The 21,272-nt window shown below is 47.6% G+C and overlaps 1 protein-coding gene across 3 annotated transcripts in view; it reads left to right on the plus strand.

The window, feature by feature from the left end:
- The first annotated feature begins 1,599 nt into the window (after positions 1 to 1,599).
- The window catches only part of CMTM7 (CKLF like MARVEL transmembrane domain containing 7), a 55,224-nt gene continuing 35,551 nt past the window's right edge, over positions 1,600 to 21,272 (plus strand). The window contains exon 1 of one of the 3 annotated variants that reach the window (XM_028106981.2): positions 1,600 to 1,810. In XM_028106981.2, the coding sequence (XP_027962782.1) occupies positions 1,658 to 1,810 (153 nt within the window). In that variant the 5' untranslated portion in view covers positions 1,600 to 1,657. The remainder of the gene's footprint in view (positions 1,811 to 21,272) is intronic. The other 2 variants (XM_028106983.2, XM_028106982.2) reach the window with 2 other exon arrangements.

Raw genomic sequence — 21,272 nt, forward strand, 5'->3', positions numbered from 1 at the left:
AAGCGGCTGCCTTTGGCTCGGGTCATGGTCCTAGGATCCTAGGATCGAGCCCCGCATCAGGTTCCCTGCTCCGCAGGAAGCCTGCTTCTCCCTCTCCCACTCCCCCTGCTTGTGTTCCCTCTCTTGCTGTGTCTCTCTCCATCAAATAGATAAATAAAATCTTAAAAAAGAAAGAAAAGAAGTAGAGGTAGCAGGCAGTGTTATCTAAAGAGAAGACAGATAATGGAGTTAATTTTTTTTTTTTGGTCATGAAAATTACCAAATGTATACAAAAGTAGAGAAAATAGCATAATGAATCCCCAAATGCCTCAAACTTGGCAATGACAGGTTCTCCAAGTTGAGTGTTCATCAGAATCACCTGGGAGACTTGTCAAAATAGAGATTGGGTGAACATCTCCACATTCTAGAATTATCAAGACTTTGCCACATTGATGGCAGTCTTCCAATTGTACAGCACCGGTATCCTATAATCTCTGAGAGGCAGATTTTTTTGGTCATTCACAAATGAAGTTAGAAGTTCAGCCACAAGGACACTCTGCTCAAAGGGAACACTGATAACATATCTCCCTGTGGTAGCCCCGATTGGGCCTGTCTTCATTCAGAAAATAACCCTGTGTTGGGCTCTGTACTCAGTGTGCAATCTGCTTGTCCCTCTCAGGAACAGAGGTTCCTTCCCCTGCTTTCTCTTTCTCAAATAAATAAGTAAAATCTTAAATAAATAATAGATAGATAGACAGACAGATAGATAAATAAATAACCAACCAACCCAGAAGGGAAGCAACACAGTCTGACACTTGGAAAACTGTTTCACAGCTTCTAATGAAAGTAAAGGTGGGCTCACCCTGTGACCCAGTAAATCCACTCATACGTATTTACCCCAGAGAAAGGAGAGCTTAAGTCCACCAAAACAAACAAAACTTTCCAGAATGTTCACCAGAGCTTTATTAGGTACAACAGGAAGATCTCAAACGCAGAGCTGAGTGAGAGAAGCCGGACACAACTGAGAATATTCAGTACTATTTCAAGTATAGGGCCAAAAACAGGCAAAACGAATCTATAATGACAGAAAGCAGGATATTGTGGTGGCCTCAGGCTTGGGGGTCAGGGGGGTGCTATGAGGGAAGGTAGATTGGGAAGAACCTCGAGGCATCTTTGGGGGGTATTGGCACGTTCTATTAGTTGAGCTGGTGGTGGTTACACAGGTGTGCACATAAAGGAAAATTAATGGAGGGGAACCCGGAGGGTTTGGGCATTTCGGGGCGTGTAAGTTACACTTCGGGCAAGTCCTCTTCCCACACATCCGCAGCCACGCCCACACCAAACCCCGGGAGGCCCAGACCCAGCTGCGGCCCCCGCCTTGCCCAATTCGGAAGGGCCCGGCCCACCGTCCAGGCCAGCTTCCGCGCCTCGGCGAGCGCAGGGAGGCCGCGCCCTCCCGGGAAATCGCCGGGCAGCCCCTCCCCGGCCGGGTCCCGCCCGGGCCGGACCGGGGTCCCCGGCGCGGGTCCCCGACGCGTGCGCCCCGCCCCCACCGGCACCCGGCGACCGCCCGCCCGGGCACGCCCCGCCCCGGCCCCGCCCCCGGCCCGCCCCGCCCCGCTTATCTGGCCGGTCGGCCGCGGCCAGGCAGGCGGCGGACGGGCAGGGGGGCCGCGCGATGTCGCACGGAGCCGGGGTCGTCCGCACCACGTGCAGCAGCGGCGGCGGACCGGGGGCCGGCGCGGGGCAGCCGGGCGCGAGGCCCTCGGAGGGGCTGCTGGACCCCGTCTACCCCCGCACGTACTCGGCCCTGCTGAAAGTGGCGCAGATGGTAAGAGAGGCCCGGGGCGCGGGGCCGGGGTCTCGCGGAGAGGCCCGGCGGGAAGGGGAGCCGGGAGGTGGCGCGCCGGGCGGCTGGAGCCGGGCGGAGCCCGCCGGAGCATCTCGCCGCGGGCGGGGCGGGGGGACTGCGCCGCCACAGTCAAGTTCGGGGAGGGCTTTCCTTCGGAAAGTTGGGTGCGCTGCCCGCGCCCTGTAACTCAGCCCCGACGCCGCCCTTGCACCCACGGACGCAGGTCTCCAGGGTCCCAAGTTTTTTCCAGCCACCCCTCTGCGGGGCCCGACCCGCTTTCCGACAGAAACCACAGGCAAAAGTTGCATTTCCTCTTCCTTCCTCTTCTCCGGGCCGCGCCGCTTCGAACCCGAGCCGCGGGGTGGAAGAGTCGCCCGGGCGGCGCGCTGAGGCGGCGGAACCCGTCCTTCTCCCCCTCGAGGCCTCCTCTCCCCTCCCAACCCAGAGAGCAGGGCTGCCCTGCTCGGGGCGCAGTTTCGCAGAAGAGAGGAAGTCCGAAGTTCTCAGTTCCCTGGTGGGGAAAAGGGATGGGGACCCTGAGGGGCAGCTGCCCTGGACCCCTGCCCTCTCAAGTTCAAGGGAGGGTCCAGGTCTCAGGGGGCCGCTGGAACGCCGAGGATCGATGGGGAAGGTCCGTTTTAAGGAGCCTGTGCACTAACTTGTCCCCTCGCTAACCGTTTGGAGTATCCAACCCTGTATTTACTGTTTTTTCCTATGTGTACATACCTATGATAAAGTTTAATTTATCAATTAGGCGTAATAGGAGATTAACAACGACTAATAATAAAATAGAACAATTATAACTATATACTGTAATAAAAAATATGTAAATGTGGTCTCTTTCTCAAAATGCCTTATTGTACTGAACTCACCCTTCTTGTGATGATGTGAGGTGATAAAATGCCTGACCGATGAGATAAAGGGAGGTGAATGATGTGGGCATTGTGACCTAGCTTTAGGCTGCTATTGATCTTCTGACTACTCAGCAGAACACAGGGTCATCTGCTTCTGCCCTGTGGTTGACTGTGGCTAACTTAGCACAACTGTGGACGGGTGGGGTGTGGGGGGTACTACAGTACTTATTTGGGGGAGCCAGAGTCACCTGAAGTGGGGGTCACCTGTGGAGCCAGGCAGGCTAAAAGTCTGAGCCCTGAGTATGTGTGGTGCAGGAACCTTCCACCAAGGCTGATGTCTGGCCCGTTCTCAAGGTCCCCACTCTTCTTTCTTCCCAGCTTTTTCTTCTTTAAACAAATTTTCGTCTTAAACACCTTTCCCATTAGTTTGACGTGTTTTGTGCCGCTAGGTTGGGCTGTTTGTGACTCCACTCATTGTAATGTTTGCGGCAAAAATGGTGGGTGGCGGGGAGTGGTAGTTTGGAAGAGGGGTGTGGAGGAAGGAATGTGGCATAGGAACAAGATTACACATCCAGAAGCTAAGGTGGGCCAGTCGCAGGGTGCTGGATGCAGTGAGAGCTGGTTGTGAATCCATAGCACTGTTGTTCTGGTCTGTGTAGAGGGGGCTGTCATTTCCTGCTTAGGCCAGATCAGAAGGGAGGGGGACTGAGTTCTCTTTTCTCTAAGAAGGGTGTCTGGATGGACCAAAAATTAGGAAGTGTTAGCTACTACCAACAACAGCAAATTGTGCTGAGGAGTGTTGGTTTTGAGCAGGCATTTTTTGGCTCAGGGTAAGACTGCTAATCAGCCAAATAGAGGGGACCAGCCCACCTCTTTGTCCTAAAAAGGTGGGCGGGGGTGAGACAGACCCTAATGGAGCACTGGAAGACATACCATGAATCAAATAATGAGTTCGGTGGACAAAAATTGGAATCAGAAGCCTTCATCTGGTCCTTGAGTTTGATGGACAAAGGTAATGGGGTCAAGAAGGCTCCATGTTGGTCCATGAGTTTGGTGGATAAGGGTTGTAGAGAAGAGAAAGCTCCATTTCATTGAAAGCTCCTCAGCTAGCCTCTTGCCTGTGTCCCTTAAGTCACAGGGCTTGTTGTTCCATAGAAGGGAACAAAGACCTAGAGAACGGCTTCTCTGTTGTGCCTCTCTTAAAACCAGGCTGTTGGGATTCTTACCCCTTCTTCCTTCCCTGGGGAGGCCCCTGTGATTGCAGGCTGGTTTGAGCAGACCCCTTGGAAGTGAACTTGCCCTTGCAGGGTGGTCATATTGAAAGACTCTTTAGGGTTGTCCACCTGGGCCTCTTGTCTAACTCTTTCCCATTCTCCTCCTCTTCCTCTTTTCTGGGGCCTGCATGGACATTTGATATTCTTTCATCTCCTTTGCCAGAAACATTTGCATAGCCAGGAGTTAACAACATTGGGGAAGGGCAGATGCAGCTGAAGTGGTACCACCAGTGGGCACTGTATCCATGGGGCTCCGATTTTGAGACCACTGATGTCTCATTTGCATCCCGAATAGGCTGACCCGTATGTCCTAGACTTCCCATAAAGTGTTTTCCTCCGTCTAATCGACAGACCTGTCAACATATTACCTTAAGAAATAATTGAAAAGGCTGTTCCCTTTTCAATAAGGAACAACTTCCTTTCTTTGCTTTGAGTCTCTCCTGGGTCCACCACCACCAGAAAATGAGGAGAGATAATGGAAGGAAAGTGAGTTTCTCAGTGAATGTTGGTACTTTTCTCTTTAATGAATCTTTATAATCTTGTGGCCCCAATAGTTTAGTTTCTTAGGTCTTCCTCTTTAGACCAGAGACTGTCACATTTGTTGGCCCTATAGGAGTGGGTTTCTTTGTTGTTGTTAATAGGTCTATTTTTTGAACCTTACCATTGTTCTTTGTAAGGCACTAGGGAGAGATGACTGGGTGCCTCAGTTGGTTAAGTGTCTACCTTTGGCTCAGGTCACGATCCTAGAGTCCCGGGATCGAGCCCGGCAGCGGGCCCCTTGCTTGGCAGGGAGCCTGCTTCTCCCTCTGCTGTTCTCCCTACTTGTGCGCTCCCCCGCCCCCCCGACAAATAAATAAATAAAATCTTTTAAAAAAATAAATGATGTACTAGGAATTCCATACTATACATCATGTATGTGTCATTAACTGTTTTTAAGGATCATGTGAAAGAACATGTTTTGACAAAGAAGAAACTGATTGAGAGGTTGAACTAGTAATATCCCACAGCTGTCAGCAGCAGAGCTGGGGCTGACCCAGGCCTGACGGGCTTCGTGTGCCCAGAGACCCTGCAGAGTTGTTGCTTGTTAATAGATCTAGGGAAATCAGTGCCCACTGAGGTACCTCTTCACACCCAGTAGGATGGCAGCAGTAGGAAAGACATGATATCAGGACAGAACAATGTGGAGGACGTGAAGAAATCAGAGCCTTCATACATTGCCAGTTGGCCGGGGGTGTGTAAAAGGGTGCAGACACTTAGGCGAATAGTCTGGCGGTTCCTCAAACAAACATGGAGTTGCTGTATGATCCAACGGTTCTGCTGCTAGGTAGATACTGAAGAGAAGTGCAAACACTTCTCTTAAGTATATTGTGTGAAAACACACAAAAACTTATACACAAAAGTTCATAGCAGCATTATTCATGAGAGCCAAAACGTGGAAACAACCCAAATGTCCTGATGAGGACTGGACTGATGAATGGATAAATAAAATGTGGTGTATTCATGGGATGGAATCTTAGCAGAAAAAAGTATAAAGTACTGACACAGGCTACAACATGGATGATCCTTGAACACACGCTAAATGGAAGAAGCCAGAAACAAAAGACTACATATTCTTTTTTTTTTTTAAAGATTTTTGTTTATTTATTTGATAGAGCACAAGCAGGGAGAGTGGCAGGCAGAGGGAGAGGGAGAAGCAGGCTCCCCAAGCAGGGAGCCCGATGCAGGGCTCCATCCCAGGACCCTGGGATCATGACTTAAGCCAAAGGCAGACACCTAACCGACTGAGCCACAAAGGCACCCCAAGAGACTACATAGTCTATGATTCCACTTAACATGGCATGTCCAGAACAGGCAAATTTCTAGAGACAGAAAGTCAATTAGTGGTTGCTTAGGGCTGGGGAGTTCGGGAGCAATGGAGAGTAGCTGGTAATAGGTAGGTGGTTTTTTTTTTTTTTTTTTTGGATGATAAAAATGTTCTAAAATGGTCTGTGGTGTTGGTTGCCCAACCCTGTGAATATACTAAAAACCATTGGATTGCACACTTTAAATGTGTGAACTGTATCTCAGTAAAGCTGCCAAAAGGAAATCTAGGGGAGAGTTCAGAGGGGGGTACTCTGCATGACACCACTGGGTGTGGGAGGGCCACAACACAGGAAACTCCCTGGCCATCCTCTCATATCCACTACTAGAGGAAGAGATGTCCCCCTGCAGACCTCACAGAATCTGAGCCTGAGGAGGGGGGTGCCCTGAGGTCTGAAGAGGTCCAGATGGCCCTGTGTGTGACCTCGCCAGCATTCCTCATCAGTTCCGCAGACATTTATGAGTGCCACGTTCATCTTCCTTTCTGCGGGAGCAGGGGGCTGTGACAGAGCCCTTGCCCTCAGGAAGTCTGTGGTTTCACTGACGAGACAGACAAGTCCCAAAATTGACTGGTCGGGGAGATAAAAAAAAGTCTGGTTGCCTGCACTAGGAAGGAAGGAGAGAGGCTTGAAGGTGAAGGTCACATCTGAGTTGAACCTTGAGAGCTGAGTACAGGTTGGTGAGGTTGCGAGTGCACTCTTACCTCTGGAAGGCCTTTGTTCAGTATGTTTAACTTGGAGATGAGGGATGGATCGGGGACGTTGGAGGGGAAGAGAATACAGCAGGACGTGAGGACTTGGGCAGTACTGACATCTAGAAAGAGGCATCATCTCATTTCCTGGGTATCCGCTATGTTCTTATGTGAGGCGTGTGGAATACAGCGGTTAACAAGACAGACCCTTTCTGCGTGTGCAGAGAAATGGGGCCTGTGACATTTGCAGTACCATATGGAAGGAAAATCAGAGTGTAGTTTCACAAGCTGCAAAGATGGAAACTTAAACGTCCTCCCGAAGTTTCATTTATTTACTCAGCAAACATTTGAGCACCTGTTGTATGCTAGAATACGGTGGAAAGAAGAGTAAATCAGGCAGATCAGTCCCTGTGCTCCTTATACTCAAACAGGGAAAACAAACATTAATAAAATGATTATTAATCTGTAACTATAAACCGGGACAAAAGCTCGGAAAAAGAGGTATTCAGTGTCATAGAGAATTAACTAGAGAGTCTGACCTGTCTGCAAGGTAAGGAAGGGCTTCTCTAAGGAAGGGATATTTGAAGGAAGAGGGAACAGCATTTCCAGAAGAAGGAAAAGCACAGACAATGACTCAGAGTCTGGAAGGAGGAGTATTGCTGTGGTTGGAGGGGAGGAAACAGAGGTGGGAGTGGTTTGGGTGAGACTGGAGAAATGTGCAAGGGCCAGACTCTGAAGGCCTGCCAGATCATCTGGAGGGTATGGTCCTTCATCTAAGAATATCAGGGAAGCGTCCTGTCACCATCAACCCACCATTTAAGTGGTGGTTTTCAAACCAGGGCTGTACCGCCCCCTAGAGGTTATTTTGGAACTTTATGGAAACTTTTTTTGGTTGTCACAGGGATTGGGATCGTATTATATATACATTTTATTCATTTCAGGATAGTAATGAGGGCATTGCCAATATTTAATATCCTAAAGAGATGTTTTATCTGAAATAAGATTCAAGGAGCCTGGGTGGAAGCTGAGTGGGTGTGTGAATCCAGGGAGAGTACAACTCAGTTTTCTGGCGTGAGAGAGCATTCTAAGTACCCTCCAGCAGGCCAAGGCGATTATGAGCTTCACTCTGGAAATTCAGAGCCCAGTTCCCAAATAGAATTGGACTGAGGGGGGAGCCCAGCCTCTGGTATAGCTGTGAATAGACTTATACGTGGAGAATGACCCAGCATAACCCAGAGCTGTCCACCCCTCTTTGTTCTGCTTTGGGTCTGGGTAGCAGGGGAGCACCAGTTTGGTTCCCAAATGCAATCTGCACACCCCTGTCCTCTTTCCTGGAAGCCAGAGGGTTAAAGGCAGCAAAGAACCTCACTGCCAAGATCCCTGTACTCCCGGCCCAGTCCTGATCCAACAACAAGAAACTGCTTTCCATCAATAGCCAAACAAATAAAAATAATAAAACACAACAAGTTATGGGCTTTATTCCCGATGACAGAAGTAATGCTTGCTCGTTGTAGAAATTTGGGGAAACACAAAAAAGAAAGTAGACTCTCCCACTCTCTGTTTCCCAAGATTAGTCTTTAAAGTAAAATTTTATACCATTTCATAGTAGACATCTATAATTTGGGGTGTTTTTGTTTTGTTTTATATAGAAAATTAGGAAGGGGCACCTGGGGGGCTCAGTCGGTTAAGCGTCGGCTTTCAGCTCGGGTCATGATCCCGGGGTCCTGGGATCGAGCCCCGCATCGGGCTCCCTGCTCTGCGGGGAGCCTGCTTCTCCCTCTGCCTGCCGCCCCCACTGCTTGTGAGTGCTCTCTGTCAAATAAATAAATAAAATCTTGGGAAAAAAAGGAAAATTAGGATGATGTATACCTATTTTGTAAAATGCCTTTATTTTATTTATTTTTTTTTGTTTAATATGCGATGAACGTTTTCTTGTGTCACTTCATGTTTGCAGTTTGGTTTTTCACAGCATCATTGTAGCCAGTCATGGCTGTACCACGGTCTGTGGGACCGGCCCCCTCCCCCTTATTGTGGCTCGAGGGCTTCCAGTTCTGCCGATGTACAAACAAGGCTGTGGTGAACTTCCTTGTGGAGAAGTCCTGGCGTAAATAAACCCTTCCTCAGGATAAATGGCAGTGACCTTTTGCAGAGAGAGAAATGAAGTGCTTTGTGCCCTTCGGAGCATGATGACATTAAGCAGGGATGTAAACGTTTTAATATCTAGAAATCAATGGGTATCCCTTTATCATCCAGGATGATATTCAAGGAGACAAATGTGATGGTGATAACATTTTAAGTCGTAATAGTATTTTTGGTGTCTGATGGTTTGGGAAAGGAACAGTGCCATCGAGGGGCTAGAAGGTTCTGTAGTGCTCTTAAATGCACTTGCATTTAAGTAATGGCAACAGCATCTGCATAAATTTGAAGAATGATAGTACCACAGCTTATTTATTCAGGCGGCAGAGCATGTGCATTTCTTAACTACTGTCAAGAATTCCCCTCCAGGGCACCCCACAAAACACCTGCCCCCAGATTGGAAACCAGTGGCCAGAGGAGAGGGTGCTGATGAAGACACCAGATGGGGGTCTACCAGGCTGCGGGGGCCGGGGCGGGGGGCAGCACAAGTGGGTGCGTGTGTGGTCCCCCGTGAGTCGGAAGAGAGTCCCCCGGGTTTTCGGGCATTACAGCGGGTATTAAAGACCCTCCAGGGCAATCCTGGGCCTCACTCGGGGGACTCCCTGTGGAGGTCAGGGTGTGGAGGCAAATTCTGGGGTCAGGGAAGCGCTCCTCTCTGCTCCCTTCCTCCCAGGCCCTCGCCCTCCCACCGTGCTCCCAGCGCTTCCTGCCCAGCGCCACTGGACCTCCGTCTGTTTCCTCCCCCTGCCATCTGCCCCGGCGTGCTGCCCATGCAAGCCTCCCTCCGACACGCCGCCTGCCACAGGCGCGCCACCTCTGTCACCCGTTTGGCTCGGGGCTCCCTCTCCCGCCGCTCACTCTCCAGCATTCCTCACTGGGGCCTTAGCAACTCCTGGCCCCCGAGGCCTGGCGCAGAGCCCGGTACTGGCTCCGGCGGGGGAGGACGGGAGGACAGGAAGGGGGAACCTCTCCCCGCCCCATCCCAGCTCCCCTGCGGCCACAGAGAAGCTGCTCCGCCTCCTGCAGAAAAAGCAGTTCACCTGGTCTGTGTTTTAATCAGCAATGATCGGGACATGGCCCTTCCTTTTCCCGGGCAGCCACACTCTTTTCTTCCTTCCTTCCCTTCCTTCCCTTCCTTCCCTTCCTTCCCTTCCTTCCTTCCCTTCCTTCCCTTCCTTCCCTTTCTTCCCTTCCTTCCCTTCCTTCCCTTCCTTCCCTTCCTTCCCTTCCTTCCTTCCCTTCCCTTCCTTCCCTTCCTTCCTTCCCTTCCTTTCCTTCCCTTCCTTTCCTTCCTTCCCTCCTTCCTTCCCTCCCTTGACAGGGAAGGAAGAATTGTCTGTAAAGCTGTTTCCATGTATTACCCATGGAAAGGATCACCGTGGAACTTAGGAGAGGTATCATCCTGAGTTTTAAAGATGGAGAAAACGCAGTTCCTTCAGAAGGGGATGGGAAGGCGGAAACAGAGGAGAAATGAATTAAATGCTTCCAGTACAGAGTAAGTTGGAACCTTCTGGAAAGCATGGAGAATTACTAACTACCCTGTGACCGCAATGTAGGTTTACTCACTCTTCCTCATAGGTTTTCTTTATTCCCCTAAGAAGGCGACCGCAATGCTAGTGATTGTGAAGAAGTCTTTTTTTAACTTTTCCTCTCAAGTGATATAAGTGGTACTTTAATAATAATAATAATAGTGTTGATCACTATTCACGTAGCAGCCGCTGGGCTAGGTGTTTTACATGTGTTACCTCATTTAATCCCCATGATAAGTAGGTCCTATTGTCATCAGCATTTTACAGATGAGGAAACGGAGGCAGGGAGGTTTGGTAACTTGCCCAAAGTCACAGCCATGAAGAGTGAAGCTGGGTTTTGAACCAGCCAGTTGGCGTCCAGATCTTGAGCTCATAAAAGGACAGTTTGGGGTCATTTCATTCTCATTATCAATACACCATGAGGATCATCCCGTGTCATTAAACCTTGTTTGAAAACGATGTGATATGTGCACACGAGGCCATTGTTTGGCTGTACATAATTGATTGCGTTGGCTCCGCGTTGGTGGGCAGGCTGTAGCAGATCTAAAAGGAGGTGCTGTGAGATGCAACAGCAGGTGCTAGTGACAGTTTCACCCTTTGCCAGAGATGAAATCAGCCAGGGTAGGGAAAACCCCTCACTGGGGTATTGAACAGTATGTGTGTAGTATTTTAGAAAGCATATTTACATGTCACCCACAGGGCTGCTGGAAGGCTTAAGAGAAAACCATCGTTCTTATTCTCGTTTGTAAGTCACAAGCTCCTCCTGGAAGGGTTGGGAACAGAGAGGGGGACTAAGGTGTGAGTATCTGCTGTACCATGTCAGGCAATTGTACGTGCAATGTCCCTTTGTTTAACCCTTTCAGTGACTCTGTATTATTTATCTTCCCCTTCTTTTGGTTTGAATGGAGGCTGAGAGGTTTTGTAACTTGCCCAAGGTTCAAAATATTCATTAAATTCTGGAGCCTGCATTTGAACCCATGTGTGGGCAAGGCCTAGCCTTTTGCCACCGTGGTGTGCCATCTCTCCATGTAGGGTGAGCAGGCTCCCAGGCTAGCCCACTGTGGCAGACACTCCCCAGGGTGACCCCCAGTGAGTCACAAGCTTGTGTAATTCCATCCTCTTGAGTGTGGGTGGGCCCTAGGACTTGCTTCTAACCAATAGAATACAGCAAAGGTGATGGGAAGTCATTCCCGTGGTTATACCATGTCATATGCCAAGGTGAATGGATGTTGCAGATGTAAGTACGGTCCCAGATCAGTTGGATCTGAGTTAATCAAAACGAGATCATCTCCATGTGAAAGTCCTTAAAAGAGGTACTGGGTCTTTCCCAAAGATGGAGATTCTCCTGCTGGTCCTGAGAAGTCAATTGCTTTGGGAGTGGGGCAAGGGCCTGGCAGAGACCCACATGGCAAGCACCTGTGGGTTGTGTCTAGAAGCTGAGAGCAGCCCTCAGATGACGGCCAGAAAAACAGAGACCTCCGTCCTACAGCTGCAAGGAACTAAAGTCTGCCAACCACCATGTGACCTTCGAAGAGGACCCCAAGCCTCAGATAAAACCCCAGGCTAGCCAACATCTTGTCTGCAGCCTTGTGAGACCCATAGCAGAGGATTCCCACCTGAGGCTCCTGACCAATGGAAGCTGTGACAGGATAAATAAATGTTGTTTTAAGCTACTTAGTTTGTGGTCATTTGTTACACGGCTGTAGATAACTCCTGCACCCACAGAAGCCACTCTTGCGGCTGCTCCCTGGCAAGGGAAGATGGGACAACAGCAGTGCCATCCTTATAATAATAATAACCGTATAATTTTTATATGGGTGATGGTCATACGTCACTGAATTCCTGTGCAGTACATCTGCTGAGCTCTTACTCTGGGCGTTGTGCTACGTGCTTGATAGGCAAGAACTCACTTGTCATTACAGCATTTCTGGGAGGTGTCAGTATTCCCATTTTACAGATGGGGAAATATGCGGGGCCTTCTCTGCAGCCTTTAGGCTTGTAAGAACTACCTCCATCTCCCAGCGTTCCTCTTCTCCTCCATGGTCCTTTCCGGAGCCATTCTAAAAAATAAAAAGTCCTGATCCAAACAGAAAGTATGACTGTGTAATTGCTCAAATTATGTTTACTTTTTAAAAATAGATAACATGATCAGGGTGCTTGGGTGGCTCAGTTAAGTGTCCAACTCATGATTTTGGCTCAGGTCATGATCTCATGGGTTGTGGGATTGAGCCCTGCATCAGGCTCTGCACTCAGCTGGGAGTCTGCTTGAGATTCTCTCTCACCCTCTGCTCCTCCGCCCACCCCCACCCTCTCTAAAATAAATAAATACATCTTTTAAAAAAACAGATAACATGATCAAGATTTTAAAAGTATAAAAAGTTATCCAATTTCCACTTTCCCTCCCTAGAGGCTACCGGTGATACCAGTTTTTTGTATATCCTTCAGGAATTATTCTGTGCTTCTGCACGTGTGTGTGTGTGTGTGTGTGTGTGTGTGTGTGTGTCCACACGCATATGTGCGCATGTGCGTCTCCTTTCTCACCCCTGATGGGAGCATACTTATACTCACTGTTCTGTACTTTCATTACTTAACTTTCCATCTTGGAGATAATTCCACATCCATCCAGAAAGTGTTATTTTCTGTAACAGCTTCATTGCCTTCCAGAGAATGGATTTACCATTGAACTAGTCCCCACTGACAGCACTTAGGTTATTTCCCATCTTTCGTTCTCTCAGAGCTGTGGCAGATACCTTTGTACATAACATAGTTTTACATGTATACGGGAATATCAGAAGGAGAAGTCCTTAAAAATAGAATTCCTGGGCCAAACGTTGCCCGCTCTTGGAAATTTTTCATCTATCCTGAAACTCAGATTTGCAAACATCACCTTGTGATCTTCTCCCACAGGGCTTCAGGGGTCTTCCACATCCACTGACATTGAGAAAGACTTAGCGTTCGGAGTTCCGTGTAACATTGAGATATTAAGAACCTGGGAAAGTTTAGGGGACAAGAAAACTTGTGTGACCAGCATTTTTCTTAGAATTTCCCAACATCCATCACAGGGGGTGTTGAAGTCAGCTTCCGTAGTAGTAGAGCTAGAGATGGAGTTCTTGTGCATTTGGTCAGTTCTGAGTGAGGGACACAGGTAGGGGCAGGAGAAGGAGCTCGACAGAGATGGGTTTTAGAAGTCTAAGCCTCCGTCTGATCTTTCAGGGATCTCTGGAAAGTGAGGTGCACCAGATTCTCCTGTTTTGAGGCAGTGGAACTGGGCTTTTGTGCCCTTCATTGACTACAGACCTGGGGGGTGGGGGGAAGTAGCTAAACTCCCAGGAACCTCTGAGCCAGACAGCTGCAACTGTCCAAAGGGAAATCATTAGCACACGGTTGTACGTGGGCGAAGTTATCAGCAGCGCCCCCTGCAGTACCTGGGAAGTGGTGCACGGGCCTGGATAAAGGGAGCGCCATTGAGCCGCGCACCAATGGACTGCCTGCTTGTGTTCCTTCGGAGCCCGTCTTTCTGATCTCTGCTGAGGCTCTAAGCTGATGCAGTCTGGGGACTTAACAAACCGGACTGCAGACTCCTTCCACCCGCAAAAGTGGTTTATCAGTATTCTTGCCCAGTCACCCTCTGGATCTGCAATGCCAGGCTGCTCAGCCTTCCAGACCACCCAGGACTTTTGGTGTTGCTTTTTGAGGCCCACTTAACCAGTCCTGTTATTTTTTTTTCCGTTTCCTATTTGAAACAAGAAGAGGGGAAAACAAATCAATGTATACTGAATGAAAAGTAAGCTCAATAGGGAAAAACATTATTTCTGTACCCTTTTATAAGAGAATTACAAGCAATGTCATGGTAGTATAGATAACTTGACCCTGTTTTAACTCCTTGGAAAAACTTCAGAACAGAACCACAGGAAATTCTGGAGAAAAGCAATTTGACTTCAGAGATGAGGCCTCATTGACACATACTGTTGTAAGGTTCACATGGAAAAGGTAAGAGAGGCTCCACTAAACCTTGTATTGACGTGATACTGGGTTTACGAGGGTTCCATAAATATCACCGTTACTGAGCAGTGCGTCCTGTTTATTGACTGCTGCTGAAGTCAGAGGAAAGAACTCTGCAGCATAATGTGCATCCCCTGGGTCTAATAGAGGCCTCCTTGCTGACCTACTGTCACCACTTGTGGTGACATCAGTCCCATATTTAGAGATGTGATTGCCACTTCAACATACAGTTGTGTTAGTGTGATTTAGGGATGAAAAATTGCTTCCCATTGTAGTGGGTTGAATGCCGGCCCCCAAAATAGATGTCCGCATCCTTATCTTTGGAACCTGTGAACGTTACCTTATTTGGAACAAGGAGGTTTTCAGATGTAATTAAGGGTCTTGAAATGATTATCTGAATTACCTGGGAGGTCCCTAAGTCCAAAGACAAGTGTTTTGATAAGAGAAACACAAGGGAGAAGGTGATGGTGACTGCTGGTTTGAAACCCTCTCCTAGCTTCCCAGGTGTAATCTGAAACCAGCCCCTCCCCCATACTGGGAGGGCAGAGGGAGCAGAGGAAGGAGGCACATTTAATAAGCAAAGGGAACTTACCTACGAGGCTTGTCTTGGGCAGCAGCAAGATGAGTGGATTCTGCACCTGCCCACCACACCTTAAAAGTTTACATCAAGGCCTTAACCGGCTTCAGTCACATATACCGTCCAGATGTTCTCAACACATCACCATCTGAAGGCTGTGTCCTCGGAGCAGCCTCTGGGAGTGGGAAAGGTAAGTGGAACCCACGTTCCAAGGACAGGGAGGGGGTAAGGACCTCCGAGTGCCTGGGTCCCGCTCGCAGGTCAACTGGCGGTCACATCTGTTTGATGACCTTCTCCAACAGTGATGCGAAGATGTGGCGGAGATTGCAGTGATGTGGCCATGAGCCCAAGAACACCAGGACAGCCACCTGAGGCTGGAAGAAGCAATGAATGGATTCTGTCTAGAGTCACCAGAGAGAACTCAGTCCTGCTAACATCTTGGTTTAAGCCCAGTGATACTGATTTCCACTTCTGACTTACAGACTTGTGAAAGAATAAATTTCTGTTATTCTAAGCCACCAACTTTATAGTAATTTTTTACAACCACGGGAAACTAGTACAACCAGTTCAAGACTTTCCATTGTGGTCAGATTCTAAAAATCCTCGGCATCATAGACTGTAGACGTTGAATATTTTCTCCTTGTAGAAGCATTGCTCGTCACTAGAACAGTGTTTCAGAGAAGAGATGGCCATCCTAGGACACTCTGGATGGCAATTACATCTCAAGCTTCTTTATTTTGGTACATCTTTTTCCTTAATAGCTTATTCAAAAAGAGAAGCGGTCCTTGAAATTCTGCTGAGAAAAGCAGAATCATAAAGAGAGCAAACATGAACATCGGACAGTCATTCTCAGATGGCAGGGTAGAGACAAAAGATGAAGAGTACATTCCAGAAGAGCTGCTTCTGGCTTTCTGCAGGCATCGAATGAAGTGTCCCCAATTCCCCCAAACCATTAGATTGTCAAATAAATTTTACAGCATTCTAGTAGAATTTTTAAAGATAGGATATTGCAGGCCAAAAGTATGTCTTAAGGAGGTCAAGTTAGCTCTGCTTGTGAAATAGTTGCAATTTTTAAAAAATGTTTGTAGGGGCTCAGTCATTAAGCATCTGCCTTCAGCTCAGGTCATGATCCCGGGTTCCTGGATCAAGTCCCGCATTGGGCTCCTTGCTCAGCAGGGAGTCTGCTTCTCCCTCTCCTTCTGCCCCTTCCCTTGCTTGTGTTCCCTCTCTCCCTCTCAAATAAAATAAAAATTTTTTAAATCTATAAAAATAAAAAAATGTTTGGAGAAGTGCCCAATGACTTAATTCTCTAAATTATAAATACTTTTGTACTTTTTATTTATAAATAATTCCAGATTTACAGAAACTTTGCAGGAACAGTACAGAGAATTCTCCATATACTTTCCCCGCAGGTTCTCAACTGTTAACCTTTTAACACACTTGTCTTATCATTTTCCATACACACACACACACACACACACACACACACGTTATTTCTTCTTTGAATCATTTGAGAGTAAGCCACAGACATCATGCTCTTTTGTCCAGAAGTACTCCAGTGTGCATTTCCTAAGTCCTACATAACTTCAGTACAGTTACCTAAATCAGGAAATTATTGACACCAGCCCTATTATCTCCTCTACCAGCCTTATTCAGATTTCGCCAGCTGACCCGTTAATGTCCCTTTTCTCCTCTAGGATCCCATCCTGGATCACGAGTTATATTCACTTATCCTGTTTCCTTAATGTCCTTCAATCTGGAACAGTCCTTCTTGTCTTTCATGACCTTGACATTTCCGAAGAGTCCAGGACAGAGCCACCCCATCATTGGACATTAAAGTTGGTTTGGAGGGCAGTAATTTGTAGCTATAGTTGATGCAAAAGAAGAAGAAGGGGAAGAAAACATGTTTGGATCATGGCACACATCTTATCTCGATTTTAGTGCTTTTGTTCTCACAACAGACCCTTCTATAAACTTCCTATCTGAAGTTAATAGTTAATAGTTCACGTGGAGCTTAATTGCATGTCCTAGTCAAAAAAAAAAAAAAAAACAACAAAAAAGAAAGACTTAGCTCAAATGTCACATCCTTGGGACAATGGCTAAAATTAATTGAGGGCTCATCACCTACCAATTCCTAGTCTATGAATTTGACATGAATGTCCTCATTTAATCTTCCCGACAGCCCTATCATTTAGGTACTACTGTTTTTCATATTTCATTGCAAGCATCTGAATTCACAGTAATTATGCAGTCAGTTACCAGGGTACCAGGTTCAACGCGATGACAGATATATAGCTGTTCACTCCAAACTCACGCTCCCTCCTTCACGGTGCGCGGGGTGCTTCCTGATTGGCAGCTGTGTAGCCAGACATTTCCTGCCGTCTGTGTCGTCTGTGTCCGCGTCGCTCTGTCACTAGTTCTCACCACTGGAGTCAGAGTAGAAGAGGTATTTGTTGCTTCCTGCCGGAGGCTCTTAAGGGGCAGGATTCTCTCCTCTTTCTTTTTCTGTCAGCTATATGTGGAGGCTCCAAGACCCTATTTCTCATCTTTTATAGATCAGGAAACAGAAATAAAGCCAGGGGTAGAGACTGTCTGCCTCCATGCTGGACGGCTCCCTGTCCTGCCCCTGAGGGGCCTTTTCCAAGACCCTAGTGGGAGGTCGTCCCCCTCTAACCCCATCACCCTGTCCTGTCGCCCGGTCCTGATTCCTTCAGAGCAGTTCTTTTTTTTTTTTTTTTTTTTTTAAGGTTTTATTTGACAGAGAGGGAGAAGCTGACTCCCCGCTGAGCAGGGAGCCCGATACGGGGCTCGATCCCAGGACCCTGGGCCGGGTGCCTGGTGTTCTGGTTTCCACTGACTCGCCTAGTCAAAACAGCAGGGTCCTGCTCCAAAGCAAACAGAGAAGCCAAGGGATGAGGGAAGTGTCTGTCAGTTCGTCAAGCTGTCAGGACAGGACTCCGAATTTAACACAACGCCGGGAAACACTGAATAGTGGCATTTACTGTATTGGATTAAAGGCTAAAAGAATCAAAGGCCAGATGCAACCTGAGTGAAGGCAGACGCCCAACCGACTGAGCCACCCAGGCACCCAGTTTTGTTTTTAATGAGTGAAAGTATATTTTCTTGCCAAAGCCCCTGGTAATAGCACTCCTTTCAAAAAAGTCAGCCCGGATGAAATGCTTGAGACCTGGATCTTCCTTGGAAGATGTGGTAATGCGGCGTGGGGAGGTGCCCGTGGAGGGCTGGGGGCGGGGGTGGGCCCCAGTGTGGAAAGGGCCCCTGTGCCAGGCCTGGAAGCACCATGGTGCCTGGGGTGCTAACTTCAGGCCAGAAAGTGGGGGGGGGGGGGCTCCCTGCAGAGGGAGGAGAGGCAGAGGAAGACGCAGGTGGGATGCCAGCAAAGAGAAATTAGGATCCTGGAGTTTCTGATAAAGTCAGAGTGGCCTTTCTTTCTTATTTAGTTGCGGTGAGGTTTCCACTGACTCACCCAGTCAAAACAGCAGGGTCCTGCGCCAAAGCAAACAGAAGCCAAGGGATGAGGGAAGTGTCTGTCTGTCAAGCTGTCAGGACAGGACTCTGAATTTAACACAATGCCGGGAAACACTGAATAGTGGCATTACTGTATTGGATTAAAGGCTAAAAGAATCAAAGGCCAGATGTGGCGAGCTCGCTTTTGGATTTCTATTTCTGGCTCAGATGCTAACCCTGGGGTGTGGCCTTTTGCCTGGCACGGTGCTATTTCAAGGGACTTCATCAGATAATTAGTGCCTATTCGCTCCCAGCTGGGACTGAGGCTGAGGCTCCAGGGATGAACAAGGCACATCCACCTCTCCCCTGGGGGCAGAAAATCCAGACCCTGAACAGGTGTCATGTTTCATTACCTCTGAGGCACCGCTGTTTTAGGCACTGCTGAGAAAGAAAGAAAATGGTAATTCTTTGACAAATCTCTTATTTAGAATTTTTATTTTATGCTCAATGGAAGTGTTCTTTCATTTTTATTATTTACTTATTTAGGTGAGAGGAAGAGAGAGGGGAGGGGAGGGGAAGAAGGAGAGGGAGAGGGAGAATCCTAAGCAGGCTCCATGCCCAGCGTGGAGTGCGACTTGGGAGTCGGGGGACCCTGAGATCATGACCTGAGCCGAAATCAAGAGTCAGACACTTTAACCAACTGAACCACCCAGGCACCCCTAGAAAAGTTCTTTTAGACTTGATTAAATTGAAATTTTATATGCTTGTGAATATATAAAAAGAAAAATTTGATGAAGGAAAATGAATTGCTTAAGATATTCCTACAACCTCTTTACCGTCAGAGCCTTCCTCTTCTAAATTCCTTTTTTTTTAAGTATTTTTTTAATGTTTTATTCATGAGAGTCAGAGAGAGAGAGAGGCACAGGCAGAGGGAGAAGCAGGCTCCCCGCTGAGCAGGGAGCCCGATGCGGGACTCGATCCCAGGACCCCGGGATCATGACCTGAGCCGAAGGCAGACGCTTAAGCATCTGAGCCACCCAGGCGCCCCCTTTTTAAGTATTTTTACACACCCCATTTTTCTTTGTGCCATCGAGAGGTGTGAGCAATGGAGCATTCCTTAGAAGAGTCCACAAAAGAACTAAAAGCCATCGGTGCTGGGCTCATAGGCTGGTTTTTGACTCCTGCTCTGGCAGTGATGCTAAACCTCCCTGACTCCCCATTCTGCCATCTCAGCCCCACAAACCTCTGGTTCTCGGGGCTTCAAAGAGTGCGCCACTCCTGTCTCTGGAATGTTCTTCCATTCCGCTGACACCCTTCCAAATATTGTGATGCCGGCACATTGGCAGATGGCAGGCAGAGCTAACTAGATACTGGTCTGGCCGACAGTATTTGTAAGTTATAGCCCCAACTCGAGGGAAGTAAAAGTGAGCAAGACTGAGCATCTTTGAGTCAGTGAAGGGTGGTTAGCGTAAGGGTGGTGAGCATCACGAAGCATGAAGTATAGGCCCCTGGGAGCACAGATAACGGGTCCTCTCTAGTCCATAGTCAGACTTTCCTGGGGAAGGAACCTCCTCTGAGTATGGGAAGGGACAAGGTGGGAGTGTCCTGGAGGAGGGAACAGCCTTTGCAAAGGCCCAGCATTGAGAGAGAAGGTAGAGGGTTTGAAAGCTTCTCGGTCAGTCCACAAAATGGGCTTTTTGGTCGTGGTAGAATATGGAATTGCTGCTAGCCACAGAAATTAAAAACAAAATTCACCCATGGCCCCACCATTCCACAAATTCCACAGATGATCTATTTTGGTCCTTGGCTGAGTATGTACATGAAGTTTGCGGAGCTGTAATCCTACTGATTATAATCATGGATTCTGCTTCCTCTCTTTTTTTTAATTACAAAATTCAATATTTAGTAACATGTCTCTGTTGCTCTAAAGTCTTCATAATTGTGCATAATATGTACAATCATCTAAACGGATGTTCTTTAATTTACTTAACCATTCACTTTTGAACATGTGGGTTGTTTTTGAGCTTTTAGCCGCTATAAGTGATATTACATTGAACATTTGCAGAGGTTGGCAAACTATAGCCCCCCCGTCCAAATCTGCCTGCCACCTGTTTTTGTAAATAAAGTTTTATTGGAACACAGCCAAACTCGTTCACTTATGTATATTGCATATGGCTGCTTTTGCACTATGATGGCAGAGATGAGTAGTAACAGAGATTGTATGGCCCTCAAACAAAGATTAATTTGTTAATCTCTCAGGGTGCCTGTGTGGCTCAGTCTTTTGAGCATCCAACTTTTGATTTTGGCTCAGGTCACAATCTCAGCATCGTGAGATTGAGCCCCACGACGGGCTCCATGTTAAGCCTGGAGTCTGCTTAAGATTCTCTCCTTCTCCCTCTGCCCCTCCCCACTTGTGCTCTCTCTCTCTCTCTCTCTCACACACACACACACACACACACACAAATTGTCAATCTCTGTTTTACAATGGGTACTAGAGCTTTCTTCTGGTTAGCATTCATTTTCTTAAGATAAATTCCGAGAGAGAGGATTATTCGCTCAGAGCATAGGTATGTTATTTTGTTGATTTCAGAATGATTTCTAATTTACAGCATGTATATGGTCCATAGAGATAGTGAAATGTCATGGGAGCAAACGAATGAGCTAGTTCATTGACCATTATAAGTTATAATAACTAGAAGCTATTATTAAAACAACTTTGGTCAATTTTGTCTGTATTCAGAGTTTACTGGTGTACATCTCCATTATAACCTTCTTTTCATTCACAGCATTTCTCCCAGCTCTTAACCGTATTAGTGTAACACTAGCTTCTGTAGCAAAGAGACCCTCAATTCCAGTGCCTTCACACAATAGCCCTTGCTCTTCCTTGTTCTCTGGCTAGGCACCACTTCTCACCTACAGCTCTGCACTTTGGAAGGAGTACAGATTTTGATATCACTTAGCCATCTCTGCTACAGTTGCTAGTTTAACATTTTAAATTATTTTAAAAACATATAATATACATATATATAATATATACTCAATATATAGCA

Source organism: Eumetopias jubatus, unplaced genomic scaffold (assembly GCF_037043125.1).
Source record: "Eumetopias jubatus isolate StellerSeaLion01/CBP00866 unplaced genomic scaffold, mEumJub1_p1.0 scaffold_1, whole genome shotgun sequence".
Classification (NCBI taxonomy): Eukaryota; Metazoa; Chordata; class Mammalia; order Carnivora; family Otariidae; genus Eumetopias; species Eumetopias jubatus.